Genomic DNA, 23,296 nt, shown 5'->3' with positions numbered 1-23,296 from the left:
TTTTTCGCGCATTGGCATCATCCTACGGTTGTATAATACATATATTGATGGATACAATGAAACCCTAAGTGATGACGATTATTACGTTCAAAAATCCGACTAATACATACCGAATCGATGCGAAAAAAACTAGGAGGGGAGCGAGGATACCTTGCTCTCGAAGATCTATGGATCAAATCAAAGTTTTCAAGGTCCAATATGTCGATTCGTGAGGTAGGGTGAAGTGGGGAGAGGAAAAACCCGAGAGGGGGGAGAAAGAAGATGAAAAACGCTCGGGCAGGAAGGTTGGCCGGGGTTAAATGGCAGCGAGCTCAGCGTCAGTCACTCTGACGCCGAGCTCGGCGCCGTAGGAGCTCGGCGCCAAGATCTACGGCGCCGAGCTCGGTGCCAGAGTGACAGGCGCCGAGCTCACTGTCATGTCATCTACCGTGCCCAGAAGCTCAGCGCCAGAGACGCTGGCGCCAGTACCAATGACGCCGAGCTAAGAATCTATTTTCTAAATTCTTTCCACCAGAGTCTATTTATAAGAAACTTTCAAAAAAAAATGGCTAAAATATAAAAAATTCGGCAGCACAAACAGAGTTCGCTGCCTCGGGTGTATGCGTCGACTCGTGGGTCCAAGCAGGTGCCAGCAAGAGCAGGTCAGCGGCGGTGTTCTTTATACTCCTCGGGGCGAACCAACTGCAACTGCAGAGTGCGATTTAAATGCTCTAGTGTGCTTGTTTCGCTTTTTTCTTGCCACGGCTCGATTCTAAGCTATAATACTGGAGCTGCTCTAAAAGTGTTGCTAGTAGTGAAACTTTTGAGTGCCATACGTGGACTCAGACCATGACCAATTTTTCATGCGACGACTAAAATTAGAGGAAAAAATCGGTAGACCTGGATGATAGCATTCGGATTCAAAATTGTATGTGTTTTTCACGTTGAATGTCGCTCATGCAAAAACAAAGAAAATATAGGAGCAATGGAGCATTGTGTATCATTCAAACGTAGCTTACGGGCCCTGGTTCAACTTTGCCCAGACAGCCCAGCTTGCCAAGCAAACCAAATTGAGAATTCAGCAGCCGACCAGCCGTGCTGACAGTAGGTGACAACTGCAAAGAAAGCGTAAAGGGCCAGTTTGGACTTTGGACAGCGCAAAACGGCACAGGGAGCACGATGGACTGAGGTGGTTTCCCAGCTCACCACTCTTTTTTCTTCTTTTTGTTCATTCCACCCCGGCATAAGGCACAGCTCATCACATTTGCAGTATGACATGTAAGCTGATCTGACATTGACAAGGTCTAAAAAAACCATATTACGACTAGTAATGTCTTAAGAAATATATTAGCTAAAATAAAATCTTAAAACATATATATGCTGTACAAATATTTTTTTAGAAAATTAGGCAAAGTTAGGCATAATTTAATCTAGAAATATAGAAAAAAAAAGTTGTGACAACGTGCTTGTGTGATTTACTCGTAACAATTGGGGCAGCTCCAACAATTGGCTTTTAAGCTAGCTCTAAGTATTTTTCTTGTATTTTAATAGAAGAGAGAGAAAAGCTGGCTCTTGATCGAGAGCTAAGCTCTTGCACATATTTTAAGTTATGTGAGAGTGTCATATGAGGCCTTCTATATTAAAAGCTATGTGCTAAAAGTTAGCACTATTGAAGAAGTTGGCCTAGAGAAATTGGCTTAGCTCTAACCATTGCGGGTGCCCTTATCATGATAAACATACTGAACATCAATCTTAAAATACACATAAGTGTAATTTCAGAGGTATACGTTATACCCAGAGGTAGCGCTGGAGGCACAGGATGTGTTGTCCCACTAGTCAACATAGTGAGCTATTAGATGTACCCGATCATGCTCAACGCAGTGTAGGAAGGGAAGCAATGCCGACCGTCACACCACAACAGGAGGCCACCAGGGAGGAGTCACACCGTCAACAGGAGGAACCGGGAAGTAGTCATATGCCGAAGAGCAAGAACCAGGTAATCGCACGATGGAGATGTGCTCCCTGAAAGCTTAGATCGCCTGCACACCAAGCAGATGTCACAGACGGATGCCGGTTCCGGATACCTGCTCTTCTAGCACCAGTGCGCACGAGCTGGAACGGTGAATTAATACTCGAGTTGCTGGAATAGAGAATGGGGCGGTGGTGCTACTGCATTTGTACGCAAGGTTTTCAGGATAACACTTCTCTCTTATGCGCCCGCGAGGAACACGAAGGGGCAGGGATGTATCTGGATGCCAAAGGAGTTACTGAGAGGGAGTAACGCGGAGTAACAGATACAAACTCCCGCAGCGATAACTCTCCCGATAAGTGTTCTTATGGCTCCATTATGCAGTGCCAAACCCAGCCTATGCACGTCACGCTCACGCCTTGCCTCGCCTCACCTCGGCTAGACATGGTGGTGCGTGTGCGTGTGCGTGTGCGTGTGCTATGTCCTTCACCTCTACCGACTTGACAGGAGGTGCACAAATGAGCTATCTATTTGAGTTAAGTCAACATTTAGTTAAAATCTCATGCAACTATATTGCACCTAGCATTTAACGTGGGTCTTAAGATTTATTTTAATTGAATAAAAATTGGGCCAAGCCCAACTAAACTCCAACAATAGCTATCAAATTCTAAGGTGTGAAAAAATGCTCTTAGTTCTTTTTTTATAGCAGAATTTCAATGGAGACTGTTGAATTGAACATCAATCTAGAACAAATATTACACTTATTCACAACTAAATTGTAGACTATAGCTTGAATTGACAGTTTTATGTGAATTAAGTGTTTCATCTAAACTCTTAACTGTTACTATGTTTTCATAAGCATCCCCTCTCGAGCATATAAATCAAACTCCAGGCCTTTCATGAGTATCTATAGATTGCCTAAATCTCATAGGTTGTTCTCCAAGTGTAAACACAATATCCACTTGTGCTATAAATCTCATCAGCATTAGATACCCAATTTGTATCACTATAACCCTCAAGTACCCTAGGGTGCCCAACATAGTGAATGCCATAGTTCACGGTTCCTTTTAGATAGCGCAACACTCTCTCAAGAGCACTGCCAATGGTCATCTCTTAGATTTGAAACAGACCAGCTTACTTTGCTCACAACAAACGAGGAGTCGGGCCTCGTAGCGCTACCTAAATACATAAGTGAGCCTATGATGTAGGAGTACCTCAATTGATCCATTGCTATTCTTTGATTTTCTTTAATAGCACATTTGGATCATAAGGCGTTGAAGCAGGCTTGCAGTCATTGTACCCAAAGAGATTCAACACCTTTTCCATGTAGTGCAATTGCAAGAGTGTGGCCCCACCATTATATTCTATTAGTAACATGGTAACAAGAATAATATCAACCACTCCCATACCCTTCATCTCAAAAATATTGGATAGAAAGTATGTCACCTCCTTAATCACATTAAGACTAGTTCCAAGTATTAGTATATGAAAGGACCGAGATGCAGGCTAGAGGGGGTGAATAGGTGTTCCTGAAAAAATAAAGCTTGGAAAACTATTATAGGACCGAATGTCTAGTCTGTACCTAAAATTTGGTATGCACCAGATCTAATCTAGACCGGATGTCTAGTCTAAACCGAATGTCCGGTACTAGGTGATGGGAATAACACAAATTGAGAGGGATTTTGCCTATTTAATTGATCCTACTTGTTACCAAGGGTTTTCGGAGATGTGGTGAGATGATTACTCTAAAGATCTAGAACCACAAACACAAGAACGAGTAGATCGGGGCAATTTCCCCAAAAGTAAATTGCACAATAAGAACACAAGAACACAAAAGAAGACATGCGATTACTGAAGTTCAGATTCACCACCATGAAACCTATGTCTCTGTTGAGGAGCTCCTAAGGGAATCGGGTCTCTTTCAACCACTTTCCTTGCTTCGCTACCTTGATTTATTTCCTTGTGGAGGTGAAATCAAAACCTTCACAAACTTCTCACAGCTCACCACAAGCTTGGAAGCTCACTGAGTAACTCCTCGTCGTCTAGGAGGCTTCACCTCCAAGAGTAACAAACACTTCACAAATCGCTTCACGAAGACCACAAGTGTTCAAGGATGGGATTACTCTCTCTTTCTCTTAATCAACCAATCTTTCAACCCAATTCTCTAGATTTCTCACAAATCGCACAAGCCTCACAAAGAGGGAGAGGGGAGACTTTCTTTGGCCTCTAAAAGATGTTATTGAGGTGGAAGAAGAGCTGTCATAAGAGGAACAAAGTATATATACTCGGGCCCCAACATCTAGCCATTATGGTGCAGAAACATCAATTTTTGAACATCATCCGGTCAGTACCAGACATCCGAAAAGCTAGTCAGCACATTGAAAGCTCTAGTTTGGTTTTGGTGAATTAATGGAACCCTAAGTGCTAACCTAGTTTATCAAGTGATCATGATATAGGTAGCACACTCCAAGTGGTGAAGGAAATGAAGATCATGACATGATGATGATGATGCCATGATGATGATCAAGTGCTTGGACTTGAAAAGAAGAAAGAGAAAAACAAAAGGCTCAAGGCAAAGGTATAAATAGTAGGAGCTATTTTGTTTTGGTGATCAAGACACTTAGAGAGTGTGATCACATTTAGGTTTGATAGCCGTACTATTAAGAGGGGTGAAACTCGTATCGAAATGCGGTTATCAAAGTACCACTAGATGCTCTAACTAATTGCATATGCATTTAGGATCTAGTGGAGTGCTAACACCCTTAAAAATGTTTGTGAAAATATGCTAACACACATGTGCACAAGGTGATACACTTGGTGGTTGGCACATTTGAGCAAGGGTAGGAAACTTCACCGGTGAAGTGTTCGCCCGTAGAGTGCGGACAGTCCGACGGTGCCACCAGCGCCCTAGACAGAAAAGACGAAGGTCACTGTAAGTGATCGGACGCTGGTCTCGGTTGGACAGGCGTGTCCAGTCAGGTGGAGCATGAAGATGCTGGCGTCGGTCTCTGACCGAACGCTGGGTCACTTAGTGACCGGACGCTGGAGGGGTGCGTCCGGTCCTGCTGACATGGCAGCACACAGGAGAGTTGCTGTGTGACCGGATGCTGGGTGTGTCCGATCAAGCATGACCGGACGCGTCCGGTCGTGAAAAGTCATCTCTGGATGCTTACTAGGAACGACCGGACGCTGGGGTTCAGCGTCCGGTCGCTTTGAGCTACAGCGTCCGGTCATCACTTACTGTTGAGATCGGGCGATCAACATTTGAAGAGAAGGGACACGTGGCACGCATCGCGTGACCGGACGCTGTGGTCCAGCGTCTGGTCAATATGACCTGAGCGAACGGTCAACCCGTGTTGTGCCCAGTGAAGGGGTACAACGGCTCTATTTCGTGGGGGCTTCTATTTAAGCCCCATGGCTGGCTCAAGCTCACCCTCTTGGCCATTTGCATTGACATAGCAACCTTGTGAGCTTAGCCAAAGCCCTCCCACTCATCTCCATCATTGATTCATCATCTTTGTGAGATTGGGAGAGAATCCAAGTGCATTGCTTGAGTGTTTGCATCTAGAGGCACTTGGTGTTCGTGTTTCGCTGCGGGATTCGCTTGTTACTCTTGGTGGTTGCCGCCACCTAGACGGCTTGGAGCAGCGAGGATCGTTGAGCGGAGGTTGGTGATTGTCTCCGGCTCCGATCGTGGTGATTGTGAGGGGTTCTTGACCTTTCCCCGGCGGAGAGCCAAAAGGTACTCTAGTGGATTGCTCGTGGCTTGTGTGATCCTCATCTTGTGTTGGTTGTGCGGCACCCTATTGAGGGTTTGCCGTGTGATGCCAATTAGCGCGTGAACCTCCAAGTGAGTGAATCGCCACAAAGAGGAGTAGCTTACCGGCAAGCAAGTGAACCTCGATAAAAATCATTGTGTTCATCATTTGATTCCGAGGTGATTGGTCTTCATTGGTATTGATTCTTGTGATTGATTGGTTCACTCCTCGACAAAGCGGTATAACTATCTTGCTCTCTCTCTACATTACCGCAAACTAGTTATCAAGCTCTTTAGTGTATCTAGTTGTGAGAGCTTGTTAGTTTGGTTGGTGTGGCTCTTTAGTTAGCCTTTGAGAGCACACTAACTTAGTGTAGTGGCATAGCTATTGTATGGATAGAAACTATATACACTAGAATTATGGTAGGTGGCTTGCAATATAAGTAGGCTAGCGCAACACTTGCTTCGCCTCATAATTGTCTAACCGGTTTGTTAAGTGTTGTTGTAGAAATTTTTATTAGGCTATTCACCCCTCCTCTAGCCATTAGGACCTTTCACACATATACCGGATATCTGGTACCCACAGACATTCAGAAAATTGCATGCAGAAAAGCTAAGAAGACTTTTAGTGAAAATTTTCTAGACATTCAGAACCCTTTCACTAGGTATTTACTTGCAATATCTTGTGCTAGTGTTGTTGCTCTTGCGCTTGTGTAGCTCTAGTAGTTGTGCTTGTATAGCTCGCTCGACTAGTCAAGTGGCCATCTCAAGTGGAGATTACTAGTGTAGCTAGTTCTTAATGTTTACGTTTGCTCACTAGTATGTGTAGGAGCTCCATTGTGCTTCGTTGAGTTCTAGTTGTTCAAGTTTGTATGACCTTACGAACTGGACTTGTGTAGGTGAGCTCTCATTAGCTCGACATCTACTTGATATCCTATGTAGGATCTTTTTATAAGGTGCTTGTGAAATTAGATAATAGGGTGTATTCATGGTTAGATGATTAGTTTTATTATGCTGCTTTTATATCAGCTAGCCATAGCAATTAAGTTTTAGAACTGACTATTCACACCCCGTATATAGTCCGTCCTCTCGACCCTACATGGAACCCATGTGGTGGAGTTGAAGGAGGACAAGGGTGGCCATATCAGCGACAAGGTGTAAGTTGAGGAGGTGGAGGGTGGTAGTGGGCAAGGATAAAAAGAGGTAGCAGTCGCTATAAAAGAGAGGTGATGATGAAAACGAGGGTGAAATGGAGAGTCACATGTGATCGGGATGAAGTATCTGGAAGGTACAAGGGATGCAAGGGGTTAGAGTGGTATGAAGAAATTTTCCTTTTGCTAAGCCTCCATAGTATAAAAATGGATCCAACTTCCCTAGCTCCATGAGCATGTGAGTTTTCACTGGATTAGTAGGGCTTCTCAAGAATCAGCACAAGGAGCACGTGGCGGGGCTCTAACAAAAGGATCCTATATTTTCAATTGTACATTTGTTGAATAGGAAAAAATGATCTTAGGTTGCACTTGAGAGATTTTAAATGAAGACCACTTTCAACCAGTTGATACCTTTCCTAAGTAGTGGCCTCCTAATAATTCACTAAACGAATCGGTTACATTTTCGTCGTTGGACAAGGATCCAACGGCTCTGATATCATGTTGTTTGACGTCTAGCACTCTCTGCATGGCTGGTTTCTTTTCTGCATGGCTACCAATTAATTCTTACTCATTGTCAACGTACCCAACTCCCTCAACCATCCCTCGACCAACCCTCCTCTCTGAGCACATTCCCATGCCATCCCCCATGATCGCTAACATTGTCCACCTAAACTGTCGTTTCAACTCCGCACATAATAAGACTTGCTCCACACTTCGGTCTAGCTCTCCATCTATGTCCACCTCTCATTCATCACAAAACCTTAACCTAGTCAGTGGCTAATGTAACTAGTCCACTCAGGTTTCATTAACCCAAATTGACTAAGATCTCATTAACCCCAATTGACTAAGATCGTCTCTTTGGCTTTTTCTCATATAGTGTCCATAGCCATAGGTAGAAGCTATCAATGTTGTTGTTCAAGGGAAAGTGTCAATCAAAATATCAGTCGAACCAGTAAACAAACCACAGAACCTAAAATATATCCACACTCCCTAGATACATACACCTAAGTATACGTCAGCATGTTCGCTTGGTCGTAAATGATCATAAATTTCTAATCGGAACAGTGTTTTTCTCTCGTACCAAACTAGCCCACACTAAATAATCAACTATCGTTTACGGCCTCCCGATCGGACCGACGGTGTACCTATACCTATCCAAAGTACGGGTAGTAGTCTAATCCATCCCTGATTCCAAGAAGGGCACCACCAAACCTCGAAAGATTCCCAAAGCTGACCCCTCCAGAAAACCAAGAAATCTCACTCCTCTCCCCCTTCTCTCTCTGTTTCCTCTCGCCTCCGTCGCCATGACCCGCCGCCTCCTCCCCCTGCTCCTGCTGCTGGCGCTGCTCCCCTCCCTGGCGCCGCCTGGTGCGTCCGCCCGCCCGGGCGCGGGGCAGGATTTGGGACAGTGTCCGGTGCTGGAGTACGGGCTGCCGCCGTTCGCCGCCACGCTCCGGGCATGCTGCCCCGTCTCGACGGAGGGGTACTCGCCCCCCGAGGAGGTGCGTGTCTCCGAGCCCTAGCTCCGGCCGTGTCTGGTTGTCTAGTTGGCCGCAAGATTAGTTCTTTCTCGGGGAGGGCGAAGCCGAATCGGGCGGTGTGGCGTACGGTTCCGGCGGATCTCACACTTGCGCGCGCGTTCCGTTGCTCGTGTCGAGAAATTCCTGTGCTGTTCGTACTTCTTGATCGATGCTGTATTGCTGTTTCTATCTCAGAAGATTAGTTGCTTTTGTTTACTTCACTGATTAGCGTGGATTCTGCTCGGGAGCCATGGGCAGATAATTTGTTTTCGAAGTTTTTACGGGATGATTAGAGGCGTCTGAATCAAGCTGTGCTTTAGTAGATTCGTTCATTCTTTTTTCTTTTTAGATAGGATCGCTTTCTTTTGATCCCCTTCCCTTGTGGTTGACGGAATTTACATGTTCTTGTGTGTTTTTCAAGTATAAATATAGCTCAATTAGTCAACGCAAGAGTATCAAGAACAGTTCGATGTGTGGCCTATGTTCTTGGTCCTTCGTTTTACTTTCTATAGTGTATTATTAGGGTTTGTGAAATCTGTATTTGTGACTATACTCCCCTGAACTCCTGGTTCGTTGAATTATTGCTTTTCAATAATTCATCGCTTGTGATTTGCAACTTTTATATAGGCTAAGGTGTCAACTTTCCAACGAATGAACTGTTTCCCTTATGTTATTTGTGTATTTCTCAGTTGTTTAAGCGTTTGATGCACATGGTCCTAGTTGGAATGACTCAAAAGTTCATTCATTCATTCGGTAGTGAATATCAGTGTAGCATCAGCACTAATGGGCGGAACGCTCAGGACTAATTTAGAGTCAATTAGTGCTACTCGGTAGTATCAGGGACTGGCAGAGATGTATCGGCTAAAAGTTAAATCTAGACCGCTAAATGTTGCTGTGTTCTTTAATTCCGGCAAGAGGCTTAAATGTGATAAGGGAGTATCAAGTATGTATGATTATTTGCAAAGGAGAAAGCAATACCATCGGTTGACTTTTACTGGATTGGCCTGGAGTTTTATCTTGTAGCGTAGCTTTTAGTGGGTCAGTTTGGAGGTTTGGTGTCTAATATGGTATGAAGCTCACTTCGAAAGTTTTGGCAGGTTATTAATGGGGTTGAACTTCTCAGGATGTTGGATGGCAAGGAAGAGCACACAGCTGTCCTTTTCTATGCATCATGGTGCCCTTTCTCGCAAAGAATCAGACCAGTATTTGATGATCTGAGCTCAATGTTTCCACGGGTTAAGCACGTGGCTGTCGAAGAGTCCAACGTCATGAAAGCGTAAGACCCGAATATGCTGTAACGCAATTATTACCTTTCATGGGCATTAAAATAGCTAATGCCTGTTACTGAAATCTCTTTCCTTCTATAATTTGCAGCATTTTATCGAGATATCATGTCCGTGCACTACCTTCCATAATAATAGCTCGCAGCTCATACGTATTCTGGCCTCTTGGTTCGAAAGATCTCGACTCCCTGGTCAACCTTTACACTACTGCTACAGGTACGTATGTTACTCCTATGTTGTTACAATCTTGCGATGTTTATGATGAGATAAGCTTAAAACAATATGTGTTGTTGTAGTGTCAAACACTAGTTTTACCACACTGTATTGTTCTACTGTATGTCTATACTCTATACTATGGTCTAGGGTTATTAGACCCAGTTACCCAGGGTGCCCCTTTTGACTTGTACAAAACTTTTCAGAACTGACTTGTACAGATAGCATGCGAGCTCACTAATTCTGGTAAATTCAAAAGATAGGAGGTTTTCTGTGCTAAGTATTGTTGCAACTACCGTTATATTTCATTATCTTTGTTATACATGCTCAAGTGTTTTTGGTTACTCATCACAAATTGAAATTTAGAATATTATTAGTGGAAAAGAAAAAAAAAACAATGTAGTTACTTTCTTGTACTTATTAAATGAGAGTTGGTTTGATGCAGGTCAAGAACCAGTCGCATATATTGGTACTCGGAAGTGGAGCGCAGCGCGAAGCACAGACTATGCTAAGATTTGGAACAGCTCTATTAGTGAAACAGTGAAGCGAGAACCCTACCTAGCATTCAGTATCCTGTTTATTTGCCTGAGGATATTCTTTTTCTTCTTCCCAAAGTTCTTTGCTCTCATCCAAGACTTCTGGACCGAATACTACGAGCAAAGCAACCTTGGAATCCTCGCCAAATTGACCCATGCTGTGGATGTGAGGAAGGTGTGGAGCAAGCTGAGGCTCATGGTTGGAGCTAAGAATGGTAGGATCTGGGCATCTCTAACTTCGGTGTCGCTTGGTGGGCAACCTTCTCCGCGAGTTGCTGTTGGACTGATGGGCTCGACCATCTGAACAGCAACAAAACAAGAGAACGTGCTGATTCATTGAATTGCACTTGACGAAGTAGCTCCTGTAAGGCTGTAACTCACATGAGCATACTGAGACAGATAAGGTCTCTGGCTCTCTGCTCAGAAACATACATCCTGTTTGTAGCATGTAAATCTTAGGGATACCGTGGAGCCTTTGTAAATCATATTGTAACATTAGTCGTCAGTGCCCCCATAAGGCAGGCTGCCTTTGGCAATGAAAATGCAGCATAAGTTTCTTCTTTCCCTCCCCAGAATACATGGCCTTTGGCAATGAAAATGCAGCATAAGTTTCTTCTTTCCCTCCCCAGAATACATGGTCAAATGCACAGTTTTATCATGTAATCTGCAATGGTTAATGGACATCCTTCAGTGATCAGTGTCATTTTCTGATGTCTTTGAATTTCAGTGTATAAGTCTCTCGTAGTTATGGTTTGCTTCACCCACTCGGTTACTCTGACCTTGTCACTCTTGATTAATGGATGTTAAAACCTGGAACAATGCAAATTCTCCAAGAATCTTCTTTACACGTGCTTCGACAGTCATAGCCAGGATCTGCTCAGACTTTGACAAAAAGGTCCTCCATCTGCATCTCCAGCTGTCTCATTGACAAACCTCCTCATGGACGTCAATGTACTGTACTTGAGGGCAAGCAGCACCTTGCATGGCAAGATCATCAACCAACTCTCTGAAGATGTCACATCAGGAAACAAAGTCAGTCTCACAATCACAAGTTGCCTCTCGCAGTTGCTTGATAAGGGCAGGAGAAACAGCGGCTGACTAAGCGCAGAGAAGACCATCAAAATCTTTCTTGTGCTGTCCCAGCAATGGTTCGGTAACAAAGAGCAATATGCGGTGAACTTTTGCTTAGGAAAATGCAGGGTAGAGCATGTCTACAAATGAAAACTCAACATACAAGAATTTATTACCACTCTAAATTGTCACCACTTCAATAAACAAGTTAGAAGAATTATGTTTCACAAGCACACTGTACAACAAATAAAGCTGACAAACTATACAAATTACTACCGACCTGTAGTGATGCTTTCGTGCTTGCTTGTTTTCTCACTCGAGCCTCAGCCTGGTGCAGCCTCAGCGATACCAGCTGTTCTTTCTCCACCTCGCTACTACTAGTGCTATCTGGGGGGCCGTTGGAATTGTAGAACAGTTCAAAACCAATTCTAGGTGAGCTTTCAGATCCAACAGTTTGGTCCTCAGCAGCATCTGCCACAGAAGTACTCCCTCTGTTTAAGAAAGAATGAAACTACAGGTTACATGTCGACAAAAGTAGTTCACGTTTGATTAAATTTCTAGTAAATACTATTCACATTAATGACTCCAAATTAATTTATTATGAAAGTAAATTTCGTAAATAAACTAATGATATTTGTTTGATATCATATATATATTTGATAATTTTTTATCTATAATTGGCCAAACTTAAGATACTAAACGGAGTACAAATTCTCAGTTTCAATCTGAGAATGCAAGGGCTGCAACATCTCTTCTCAGTTGCTACTTCTAACACGGCTCTCAAATCTTCACTACCTTCCTCGGCCTGTTCGCTTGGTCGTATTCGGCTTATAAGCCATGGCTTATCAGCCAACGAACAGTATTTTCTCTCACACCAAATCAGCCAATAGTACTTTCAGCCATGGCTTATAAGCCAAACAAGCCCAAACGAACAGGGCGGCTCATCTACCCATAGATGAGCAGCTTCCTCGAGACTTGCGGTAAAGCTTCTATGGAAGAGCTAACCTCCTCTTCCCTCCAGTTTCTGTAGCACAAACTGAACTATCAGTTTCATCCGAATTGCTTGTTTCTCACTCTCCTCGTGATGTTAAAGCAGCCAGGATAGCTCTTCAGTGGCATAACTAATGGGCAAGCCAGCTCCTGACTGGCCATCTCTTAAATGTATAGCGAAAAATTGAACATATATGAACTCCTTACAATTCTAGAAAAAAATATATTACTAGTATGCAGGACAGGCAATCAGACAAACCTTGAACCCTATATGCGTCTCCTGTTAGGAGAGGCCCGACATCTAGACTGGCATATTGTGACCAACTTACAAACCCACCAAAATACCGTATTCCACCATTCCTCGTACAAAATCCACATCACCTACCACCGTTCCAAGTAGGTCTAAAACCATGGCCTTGGAGGCTTGGACGTTGCAATCGACAAACCAGCAGAAGTGCATTCAAGTGAGCAAGTGCCCATGATACCATATCATAACTTTCAATTGTTTAAACAATTGTCGCGACAACTCCAGAGGAGATTTAAATCCTTAGGCCTCAGAGTCACAGGTCCCAACAGCATTCCATAACCAACCCGACTGAGCCATCGCAAAGCATGGACTCATTTTCTTATACAAGGGACTAACTTATCGATGTTCTTAGAATTTCTACAGCAGAGACGCAAACAATATCGGCGGCTCCATTTCAGTTTCCTGCATTGAATTGTTCATCGGTTGAGCTCGCCTCCTTAGTAGCTTTGTCAACAATGACAAAATCAGCAGTGTCAATGTTTTCCTGTAGCCATCAGAAAGGAAAAGGTCAGGGAGAACTTTCCACTAAGAAACTGTGGTGCGGCTGCAGCAAATCAAACCATCAGCAGCACATATAAAGTTCTACCGTAACTCTTGGTGCATGATTCTGCACACTCAGCGATCAGGGAAAAGACAGTGAAACCTTTCCTTGTAAACTCCACCCACAAAACCAGCTACAGTATATCATCTTGGAAAAAGATGAAAAGACCTGAATTTCTCAAATAACATTTGATTTCTTTTCTTGGTCATATGAGTTTTTTATCTCACAGAAGAAAAGGATGGGATCCTACCATCACAGATGTTCTAGATGCCAGGACATGTTTGGTCCCTCGCAGTTCTTCATGGTACCATATAAATAATACAAATAATATAAACACAATGGTTCCCCTCTCGTGTTACCAGGCACTATCCATATCTGCATTTAGGCAATGGATATAAAATATCATTCTGAATTTCAGAAATGTTGTCACACTCAATTTTCGGGGAACTGGGGAAGTGTTCGCCAGTTCAACAACCAGCTTCTGAAAGCTAACATAAAAAACAAGAGTGCATGTTCCTACGTATTTTCTAGTCATCCATGTAACTAGTACTAATTACGTACCACCTTGTCCTCCTTTGATACTCTGCTTTCATCATAGTTTTCAGAAGAACCATCCAGCTGGAAAAGAAAAAATAAACAACTTAAGGAAAAAAAATTATGAAAAGGGGCAGTCAAGTCAACAAAAAGCATGAGCAAAAGTTACCTATCATACTACGTAGGCCAGACATTCTGCAAGTAGTTAAATTTAAGTATTTCACTATGAAGCTACTACTTACTTTCAAGTTCCCTAAGTTAGCTGACAAGACATCATTTGTGTCCTCTCCATTTCCTTTGTTCACATCATTTTCGGTAGCATCTTGAAGCTGGAATGAACAGATTTAAATATATTGTACAGTAAGTTTACATGCAACAGAAATTACAAAATATAATGCAGAAAGGCAAGTAGGCAACTACCCCCAAATTCTTTAAGCTAAGTGACACATCTTCCTGCTGCTTCTTAAGGGTGGTCCTCAGCTCTTGGAAATCCTGGACGAGGCAATATTTTCCAAAATAACTTAATCTGAAGATGAAAGTTACAGACTTTTTACAGGATGCAGAAGTTATGCTTACTGAACGAAGCTGCTCTATTTCGTTATTGAGTGCACTCTTGATGTCAGAGAGTTCCTGCAAGATAGATGAAGTGGTAAATAAAACTGCCATGCAACCTGCAAGAACTAGCTGCTAGCTTAAGATTAGTGTGGCTTTGATCAAGCCTTAAGGTACGCATCACTTTTAGTTTACACTTTACAAACGCTTAATGGAATCATCAAATGCACACAGCATGCCTTTACAATCGTAAAAGATCACTAGTAAAGTTTTCAGGACTTACTCAATAATTAGCATACACAAACTAAACAAGAAGGTAAGATCGCACTATAATTGTTAAAAGACAACTAATAATATCTAAAAAGGAAGTATAGATCAGTATATCAAATGACGAACGTGAAGTACAAAGAAACTCACCACTTTGTATTTCGTCACTTGGGAGTCTAAATTACTCCTCCAACTCAGCAGATCCTGAAACATCGGAAAATAAGAAATAATATATCAACATTTCTATCGAGCATCGACTGCGAGGAACGACACAGGTATCTACGAACCAATTCGGTTTCATGCCTGGAAGGTCAACCATAGAAGCAATTTTCTTAATTAGACAAGTTATGGAGTGGTTCAGGGAGTAGAAGGACCTACACATGGTTTTCATTGACTCGGAGAAGACTTATGACAGGATACCAAGGAATGTTATGTGGTGGGCATTGGACAAACATAAAGTCCCAACAAAGTATGTTACCCTCATCAAGAACATGTACAACAATGCCGTGACTAGTGTTCGAACAAATGATGGCAACACAGATTACTTCCCGATTAAAATAGGACTTCATCAAGGGTCGGCCTTGAGCCCGTATCTCTTTGCCTTGGTAATGGACAAAGTGACAAGGGACATTCAAGGGAATATCTCTTGGTGTATGCTTTTTGCAGATGATGTAGTGCTAGTTGATGAAAGCTAGGCAGGAGTTAATAGGAAACTGGAGTTGTGGCGGCAGACCCTTGAGTCCAAAGATTTTAGAGTAAGTCGAACTAAAACAGAATACATGAGATGCGACTTTAGCAACGCTACACATGAGAAGGGAGAGGTGAGTTTGGAAGGTCAAGTGGTGCCTAAGAAAGATACCTTCCGCTATCTAGGATCGATGCTACAGAAGGATGGAGATATTGATGCAGACGTTTGCCATAGGATCAAAGCAGAGTGGATGAAGTGATGCCAAGCATTTGGCATTCTCTGTGACAAGAGGGTACCACAAAAGCTTAAAGGCAAGTTTTATAGAACGGCGATTAGACCCGCTATGTTGTATGGAGCAGAATGTTAGACTACAAAAAGACGACATGTCCAACAACTGAATGTCGCGGAAATACGTATGTTGCGATGGATTTGTGGTCACACAAGGATGGACCGAGTTCGGAATGATGATATACGTGACCGTCTAGGGGTAGCACCAATTGAAGAAAAGCTTGTTCCACATAGGTTGAGGTGGTTTGGCCATGTCCAAAGGAGACCTTCAGAGGCACCAGTGTATTGTGGAATCCTAAGTCGAGATACCAATGTGAGAAAAGGTAGAGGAAGACCGAAGCTGACATGGGGGGAAGCAATTAAAAGAGATTTAACGGGTTGGGATATACCTAGAGATCTTTGTTTAGATAGGAGTGCTTGGAAAGCAGCTATTGACGAGCCTGAACCGTGACTAGGGGCTCATGTTGGGTTTCAACTCTAGCCTACCCCAACTTGCTTGGGACTAAAAGGCTTTGTTGTTGTTGTTGTAATATATCAACATTTCTGCTATGATAATTCCACAAATTTTGAATTGAAACATAGATACCAATGTGGAAAATATCTCAAGCATGCCCACCAAAACTCATGAAGACTGGGATTGAACAAGTTATTCTCAAAACCACATGATTCGTATGGCAATAACAAAAACAACATTAAACAGAGTGAATCTAATAAGTTAGCCAAATTAGAACACACCTCCTTAAGCCCACGGAGTCTCCCTAGAAGCTCTGATTGTGATTCACTTAACTCCTGCTCAAAAGAAACAAGACAAGGAAGAAGTTGGTTTTATCACTCTAGAGATCTAAAGGTTACTTCGAAAAGAATTTGCTGCAGATAATAACCTCAGAGCAGAGAATTATTCCAGAAAAAAAAACAAATAGGATCAGATATAGCTTCATAATTACTGCATAGACTAGCAGTGTAGTGATTGAGTATGGAGTTAAGAAAGTTACTAAACACCTCTATTCAGAATGTTGGTACTATGCATCAGTTTCATCACACCAAGGACGGTACAGGAATAATGTGTAAAATTGGTATGAATTTGGGCAAGTGGCCTCAGGTTGAATGATGTGTTGGTTTTCTATTTCTGCTGAAATTCCATTGACTACGGTCTTTGAACTAGAATGTGTTTATTTTTAAGCTTATCTTTGATCTTCTTGATCGGTAATTTCGTATCAGCCCAATACCTCAAATTTTGAATCACTTCAATAGAAATCTAAAAATATTTGTGTCAGTTCAATCCCATAACCAAATTGGTGATTGTACACGATGAGGAGGTTGGTTGTATCAAAGGATCTGGGCTCTGAAGTGTTCCGATCTTTTCAGATTTTTCAAACAAGAAAGAGTACACGACCATAGCCCATTGAATTTGGAGAAGGGCCTCACTGGTTACGAAAAAGTGAAGATTTTTTTTTCTACAAGAAGAATAATAGGAATGCTGATGTGTGATCTTCAGTAAGTTCCGGGACATGTAGTTGCCCAACTTGGTCCCGCAAACCACGCACAGCATCATTTTCGCCCGTGGCAACCGAGCACACGCGAGAAACATTAAAGTAAAAATCTAGGAGAGACAGGAATGGTGGATAGTTACGGAGATCTTTTCCTCCACGGGCAGCAGCTCTTCCTTCCTCTGCAAATCCAACACAGAAACCCAAGGCGAACAGAAAAAAAAACAAAAATCAAATTTTTAGCACAGGAGAGATCAGAGGAACAGGAGACGTGCGAGATGCTCACCGCCGAGGACGGGGAGGTCTCCGCCGGCGCCGCGGGCGTTGCGGCGGCCGGAGCGGGCGGAGGGGGCGCCTCGGAGACGGACATCGGGAGGGCGCCCACGAGGCGACGACGGCAGGTAGGGTTAGGGTTTGGCTGCGTAGGGGAGGAGCGGCGTGGCGTTGAGATGGAGAGAGGGGAAGGGGAGAATGTGAAATTGAAATGGACGGGCACCGACCGAGTGAGGAGGGCTACTAGAGAGGACGGGGGAGCGGCTCGAGGCAGCCGAGCCGAACGGTAACTGTTCGGGAGAACGGATCCCTTGATCTGGGCCGTCCGAATCGTCACGACACAACAATCATTTCAGTTCCGCGTGGACCCTTGATAAGACTTTTCTGACTCCACCACAAAAATACGTACTGTAGTAGTCGCAAAAACAAACACAAAAATACTGTAGTTCGTATTTTACTTTTCAATCCAGAAAGAAAGAAAGAAAGAAGAGCACATGCGTTTTTCCTACTCTAAATTTATTTATATTCATAACAACTAAAATAGTTTATATTTTGCTTACTCAGATCGAAAATGATCATCTAGGTTTTATCTTGAGCGAAGACTATCAGCATGTTCGCTTGTTTGTTTCAGCCAGGGCTTATCAGCCAGTTAACAATGTTTTTCTCTCACAACGAACCAGCACCAGCCGGACTTATCAGCCCAGAAACCAACCAACGAACAGGCTCTATCTAAATTTTATATAGTTTGCAACATAATTACTAGATTCGCCATGGACAATATATTCAGATCATATAACTCTTTGAATTTGAGATAATATGTTTTTTTTGATACCGCTAGTCAAAGTAGCCTACTTAAAAATGAGAAAGTATTATATATATATATATATATATATATATATATATATATATATATATATATATGTATATGTATTGTTTTGCTATAATACACTTGGGTGCATCCTGTATATAGAATGCACCCAGGCCGGCGGGCACACCAACTTGGAGCAACCAGCGCGTCCAAGCGAATACATGCATGCATGGAATTTTTTGTTGGTTCGAATCTTTCAAACAAATTTTCTCCTAAGCCGTAACCCCGAGTGACAAACCGTTTGTTGCATCCGACTTAAAAAAATATTCTGAGCAAAACTAGATCCAATATAGATATATTTTTATCCTATAAACGAGTTGCATGTCAATGTACTACCGATTGCAACTCTGTCTACCACCTAGTTGCAACTACTAGATTATAATTAGTTGCAACCAATGCTAAATACGCTACAGCCAAGTTGCAATTGTATTGTAGAAGTGCTTGCAACTCATAGTACAACATATTGCAATTACGTATTAAAAAAAACTTCATCAAATACAGCCTTCATTGCAACCAGCGCTAAATACGCTACAGCCAAGTTGCAATTATGTTGTAGAAGTGCTTGAAACTCATAGTACAACATATTGCAATTACGTATTTGAAAAAAAAACTTCATCAAATACAGCCTTCATTGCAACCAGTGCTAAATACGCTACAGCCAAGTTACAATTGTGTTGTAGAATTGCTTGCAACTCATAGTACAACATATTGCAATTACGTATTTGAAAAAAAAACTTCATCAAATACAGCCTTCATCGCAACCAGTGCTAAATACGCTACAGCCAAGTTATAATTGTGTTGAAGAAGTGCTTGCAACTCATAGTACAACATATTGTAATTACGTATTTTAAAAAAAAACTTCATCAAATACAGCCTTCATTGCAACCAGCGCTAAATACGCTACAGCCAAGTTGCAATTGTGTTGTAGAAGTGCTTGCAACTCATAGTACAACATATCGCAATTACGTATTTGAAAAAAAAACTTCATCAAATACAGCCTTCATGGATCTCGTTTTGTTAAGCATATTTTTTCAACAACCTACTTCAAACAGAACTAAAATTGAATATATGGTTTCGAAGATATCATATTTTTTGGTTTGGAATCAACAAAAGATTTCCTACATGCAGGAGTGTGTTAGGTGGCATCACATAAGAACGGCTGGTTGGTTGTTTGCATGCAGGAGTGTGGACTCACCTCGTGCTCGCCGCGCGCCGCGTGGCTCGCCGCTCGTGCTCGCGTGTCAGGTGCACTCGCTTCACAGAATGCACCCAGGTGCACTTTAGCCTCGTCATATATATATATGTATGTATCATAGCCGACGTATAGGACTGGATATCGAGCCAGCTCGGCTTGGCTCGTTAATATTACGAGTTAGAGGGGCAGCTCGGCTTGGCTCGTTACCGAACTCGAGCGGGCTCGTTTAGCTCGCAAGCCACTACAAAAAAAAATATAACACACATGTTTATAATGTTTATGCTACATTAATTTCAGAAGGTGACATCCACTATTATGCAACCATACATGATTAATACATATCAGGTTCATCAAAAGTATCAACCATGCAACATAGCTGGTCCATTCATGATCATGTAGTTCCAGCATACTAACTAGTTGCTTGCCACCACAAACTTAGAAAAGTCCACAGATTCAATGTCAGCATCATCATCTTCTCCCTAAAAAACAATCTATAAAATCAACATTTAAGTACCACAACAATTATAAAATTAAAATTTATATGAAACAGTTGAAAATAAGGATTACATACCAATAGAATAGGTGTACACTTCTAGGTAGCATCATCATCTTCTGAATTCATGGTCATAGGCTGATAGGCCTCAGCTCGTGAGCAGCTCGCGAGCTGGCTCGTTAAAATAGCGAGCTAGACTTCTAGCTCAACTAGTGAAAAAGTTAAAACGAGCCGAGTCAAGCCAAGCTAAGTCGGCCATGAGTCGAGCGAGTTGACGAGCCGTGAATATTTTGTCCAGCCCTGCGTCTAGAGGCACTCATTCCTCTCCGACGAGGTTACGAGTTGCAAGGAAGAGAGAGGACTCATTTTCATTCACAGCTAAGTAGGTGCAACAAACAGATGGGACTCATCTTCCATTCTCATTTAAGTGGGCTTTAGGTTGCCTAGATTTAATCTGCACAGAATCTTTTGCGCGGCGTTTCAAAATAGGGCTCGAAAGCGGGTGGCCCGATTGCACGCCTCGGTTATTCGAGGCAGGGCAGCCGGGCCAGTAACCGCCTCGGTTAATACTTAATTGAGGCGGGCAATGTAACAAAACCGCCTCGGTTAATGCTTATTAACCGAGGCGGTTGCCCTAATGCAACCGGCCGGTTAATACATTAACTGAGGCGGTCGCTCCAACACAACCGCCTCCATAAATCAGGCGCACCCGATTGGAAAGAATTGCAGCGCGCAGTTGGATCAGTCGATGCCCCGGATCGCTGACGTGGAGTCCTTGGACGGCCGGATCGGAGGCCACATGGAGTCATCTTGACTGTCGATTCGTTTGTGCTTCTTCACTGAGAATGATAGGCAGGCCCCACGTGACGTCATCTCCAGCCTAACCGAGAAATATCTCCCCTCCCTCTCGTGTACGCCCGCACGCCCTCCCGACGCCGCGCATCTCCCTCTCTCCCTCAGTGCCCTTCTCTCTCCATCGGCACCCTCCGCCTCCATCTGCGGTGCGCCCTCCACCTCCAGTCGTCCCCTCCCCTCCAGAGCCCGACGACACTCCTCTCCTCCCGAGCACGACGGCACCTCTCCATCACAGTGCAAGGAGGCTGGATCCGGTCCGGGCGGCGCGGAGCGGCACGGACTATGCTGGTGAAAGATCCTTGTGTGGTTTTGGTAATTGAGTGACAACCTAGGTGGACTAATTGTATTTATGTGAGATACATAGGTGATTAGTCCACAGGAACATATGTGTGAGCAACATATGCCATGAAAGTAAAAATGGCTTGGAGATGTTGCAAAGCTCACACATGTGATGATGAAGGAGCTCATTGCACATGAGACATGACATTTGAGTCATGTGATTAAGGTGGAGAAGATCAAGACATGACTTGGCTTGATGGACCGGTTACAAGCATGAAGGGCAAGTTGGAGGCTTTGGAGCGATGGACCGCGTGGCGGTGAAGCTTAAGCAAGACTTGGCGCCGATGGACGAAGGCAACGGTAAAAAGCAAGTGAAGTCAAGATCGATGAACCAATATGATCACGTGATGATATGAAGTGGATCATATCATTGTTGATTGTGTTGGTGCATATATTGCATCGACATTGGAGGAGATGGAATGGAATGCGCAAGGCAAAGGTATAACCTAGGGCATTTCATTTTACCGGTCATAGTTGTGTAGAGAAGTTGATGACTGGATTTAGGATAGATGGCCGTACTATCAAGAGGGGCAAACTTGTTTGTATATTGGTCATCTAGTGCCACTCGAGTGATATAACCTTGCATCGTTGCTAGGATTGAGTGGCGTGGCAAGTTGAGTGACTAATCCTTTGAGAAATGATTGTGAAAATGCTAACACACATACACATGGTGGTGTACACTTGGTGGTGTTGGCACATTTACAAAGGAGATAAAGTTGGAGTTGATGTGGTTCAACTCGGCGTTGGAACAGAGGTGAGAAGGGTTCGAAACTCCATCGGTCAGTGGCAGTAGAGCGCGCGCAGGCATCGGTCTTCGACCGAACGCTGGGGCTAAAAGTGACCGGATGCTGGCAGAGTGCGTCCGGTCAGGCTGATGTACGGTGACGTAGGCGACATAGAGAAGTTGGAGAAGAACCGGATGCTGATGCTACGTTAGATCATGACCGACCGGACGTGTCAGGTCACGACTGATACCTTACTGGAAACGACCGGACACTGAGACTGCTGTGTCCGGTCATCACTTGACTGTTGAGATCAAGTGAATGAGGTTGAATGGAGGCGACACGTGGCGACCATCCGTTGACCGGACGCTGAGGTCCTGCGTCCGGTCAATACGACCGGAGCGTCCGGTCGTCCCGAGTTTTGCCCAGTGAAGGGGTAACGGCTAGTTTAGCCCGTGGGGCTATAAATAGAAGGTGGCATCAGCCATGGCTGGTGCTGAGCACCTCGGGGGACTTTGTGTCCATGCTTGTGAGTGCTTAGGAGCCCTTCATCTCGGCTGCCACTGACCGGACGTAGGACCCTAGCGTCCGGTCACCACATGACCAGCGTCCGGTCCACTATGAGAGACCCTATCTTTTCTGTAGGGGCGCTGGTGGTACCGTCGGACTATCCACACTCTACGGGCGGACACTCCGCCGGTGGAGTTTCAAACCCTTCTCGCCTCCATTTCATCGCCGAGTTGATCCACATCAACTCCAACTTCATCTCCTTTGTAAATGTGCCAACACCACCAAGTGTACACTATCATGTGTATGTGTGTTAGCATTTTCCAAAGGATTAGCCACTCAACTTTCCACGTCACTCAATCCTAGCGATGATGCAAAGTTAGATCACTCGAGTGGCACTAGATGACCGATATGCAAACAAGTTTGCCCCTCTTGGTAGTACTTCTATCTATCCTAAACCCGATCATAAACTTCTCTACACACCTATGACCGATGAAATGAAATGCCCTAGGTTATACCTTTGCCTTGCGCATTCCATTCCGTCTCCTCCAATGTCGATGCAACATATGCACCAACATGATCAACAATGATATGATCCACTTCATATCATCATGTGATCATATTGGTTCATCGATCTTGACTTCACTTGCTTTTCACTATTGTCTTCGTCCATCGGCACCAAGTCTTGCTCAAGCTTCACCGCCACGCGGTCCATCGCTCCAAAGCCTCTGACTTGTCCTTCACGCTTGCAACCGGTCCATCAAGCCAAGTCTTGTCTTGATCTTCTCCACCTTGATCACATGACTCAATGTCATGTCTCATTTGCAATGAGCTCCTTCATCATCACATGTGTGAGCTTTGCAACATCTCCAAGCCATTTTCACCTTCATGGCATATGTTGCTCACACACA

General features: G+C 43.6%; 2 protein-coding genes across 4 annotated transcripts; one reads left to right on the top strand and one right to left on the bottom strand.

Annotated features, from left to right (window-relative positions):
* Nucleotides 1-8,055: 8,055 nt before the first annotated feature.
* LOC136504891 (5'-adenylylsulfate reductase-like 6) lies at nucleotides 8,056-11,105 on the top strand. Its single transcript, XM_066499930.1, has 4 exons — nucleotides 8,056-8,358; nucleotides 9,474-9,652; nucleotides 9,751-9,875; nucleotides 10,318-11,105. The coding sequence occupies exons 1-4, from the start codon at nucleotides 8,161-8,163 to the stop codon at nucleotides 10,710-10,712; spliced, it is 897 nt and encodes a 298-aa protein (XP_066356027.1). The 5' UTR covers nucleotides 8,056-8,160; the 3' UTR covers nucleotides 10,713-11,105.
* A 1,819-nt stretch (nucleotides 11,106-12,924) lies between these two features.
* Nucleotides 12,925-17,634, bottom strand: LOC136504308 (uncharacterized). Of its 3 annotated transcripts, XM_066499176.1 has the most exons (10): nucleotides 17,420-17,634; nucleotides 17,277-17,315; nucleotides 16,382-16,435; nucleotides 14,821-14,874; nucleotides 14,428-14,481; nucleotides 14,272-14,343; nucleotides 14,094-14,180; nucleotides 13,879-13,935; nucleotides 13,568-13,692; nucleotides 12,925-13,260 (listed from the first exon to the last, which is right to left on the bottom strand). In XM_066499176.1, the coding sequence occupies exons 1-9, from the start codon at nucleotides 17,501-17,503 to the stop codon at nucleotides 13,570-13,572; spliced, it is 624 nt and encodes a 207-aa protein (XP_066355273.1). In that variant the 5' UTR covers nucleotides 17,504-17,634; the 3' UTR covers nucleotides 12,925-13,260; nucleotides 13,568-13,569. The 3 variants fall into 3 exon arrangements, with proteins under 3 accessions (XP_066355273.1, XP_066355276.1, XP_066355274.1); XM_066499179.1 differs by lacking the exon at nucleotides 13,568-13,692 and having other exon boundaries at nucleotides 13,882-13,935; nucleotides 17,420-17,633; XM_066499177.1 differs by lacking the exon at nucleotides 13,568-13,692 and having other exon boundaries at nucleotides 17,420-17,632.
* Nucleotides 17,635-23,296: the final 5,662 nt, after the last annotated feature.

This window comes from Miscanthus floridulus, chromosome 14 (assembly GCF_019320115.1).
Source record: "Miscanthus floridulus cultivar M001 chromosome 14, ASM1932011v1, whole genome shotgun sequence".
NCBI classification, from domain to species: Eukaryota; Viridiplantae; Streptophyta; class Magnoliopsida; order Poales; family Poaceae; genus Miscanthus; species Miscanthus floridulus.
The sequence above is the reverse complement of the archived record's forward strand: the minus strand, read 5'-3'. Positions and strand labels throughout refer to the sequence as shown.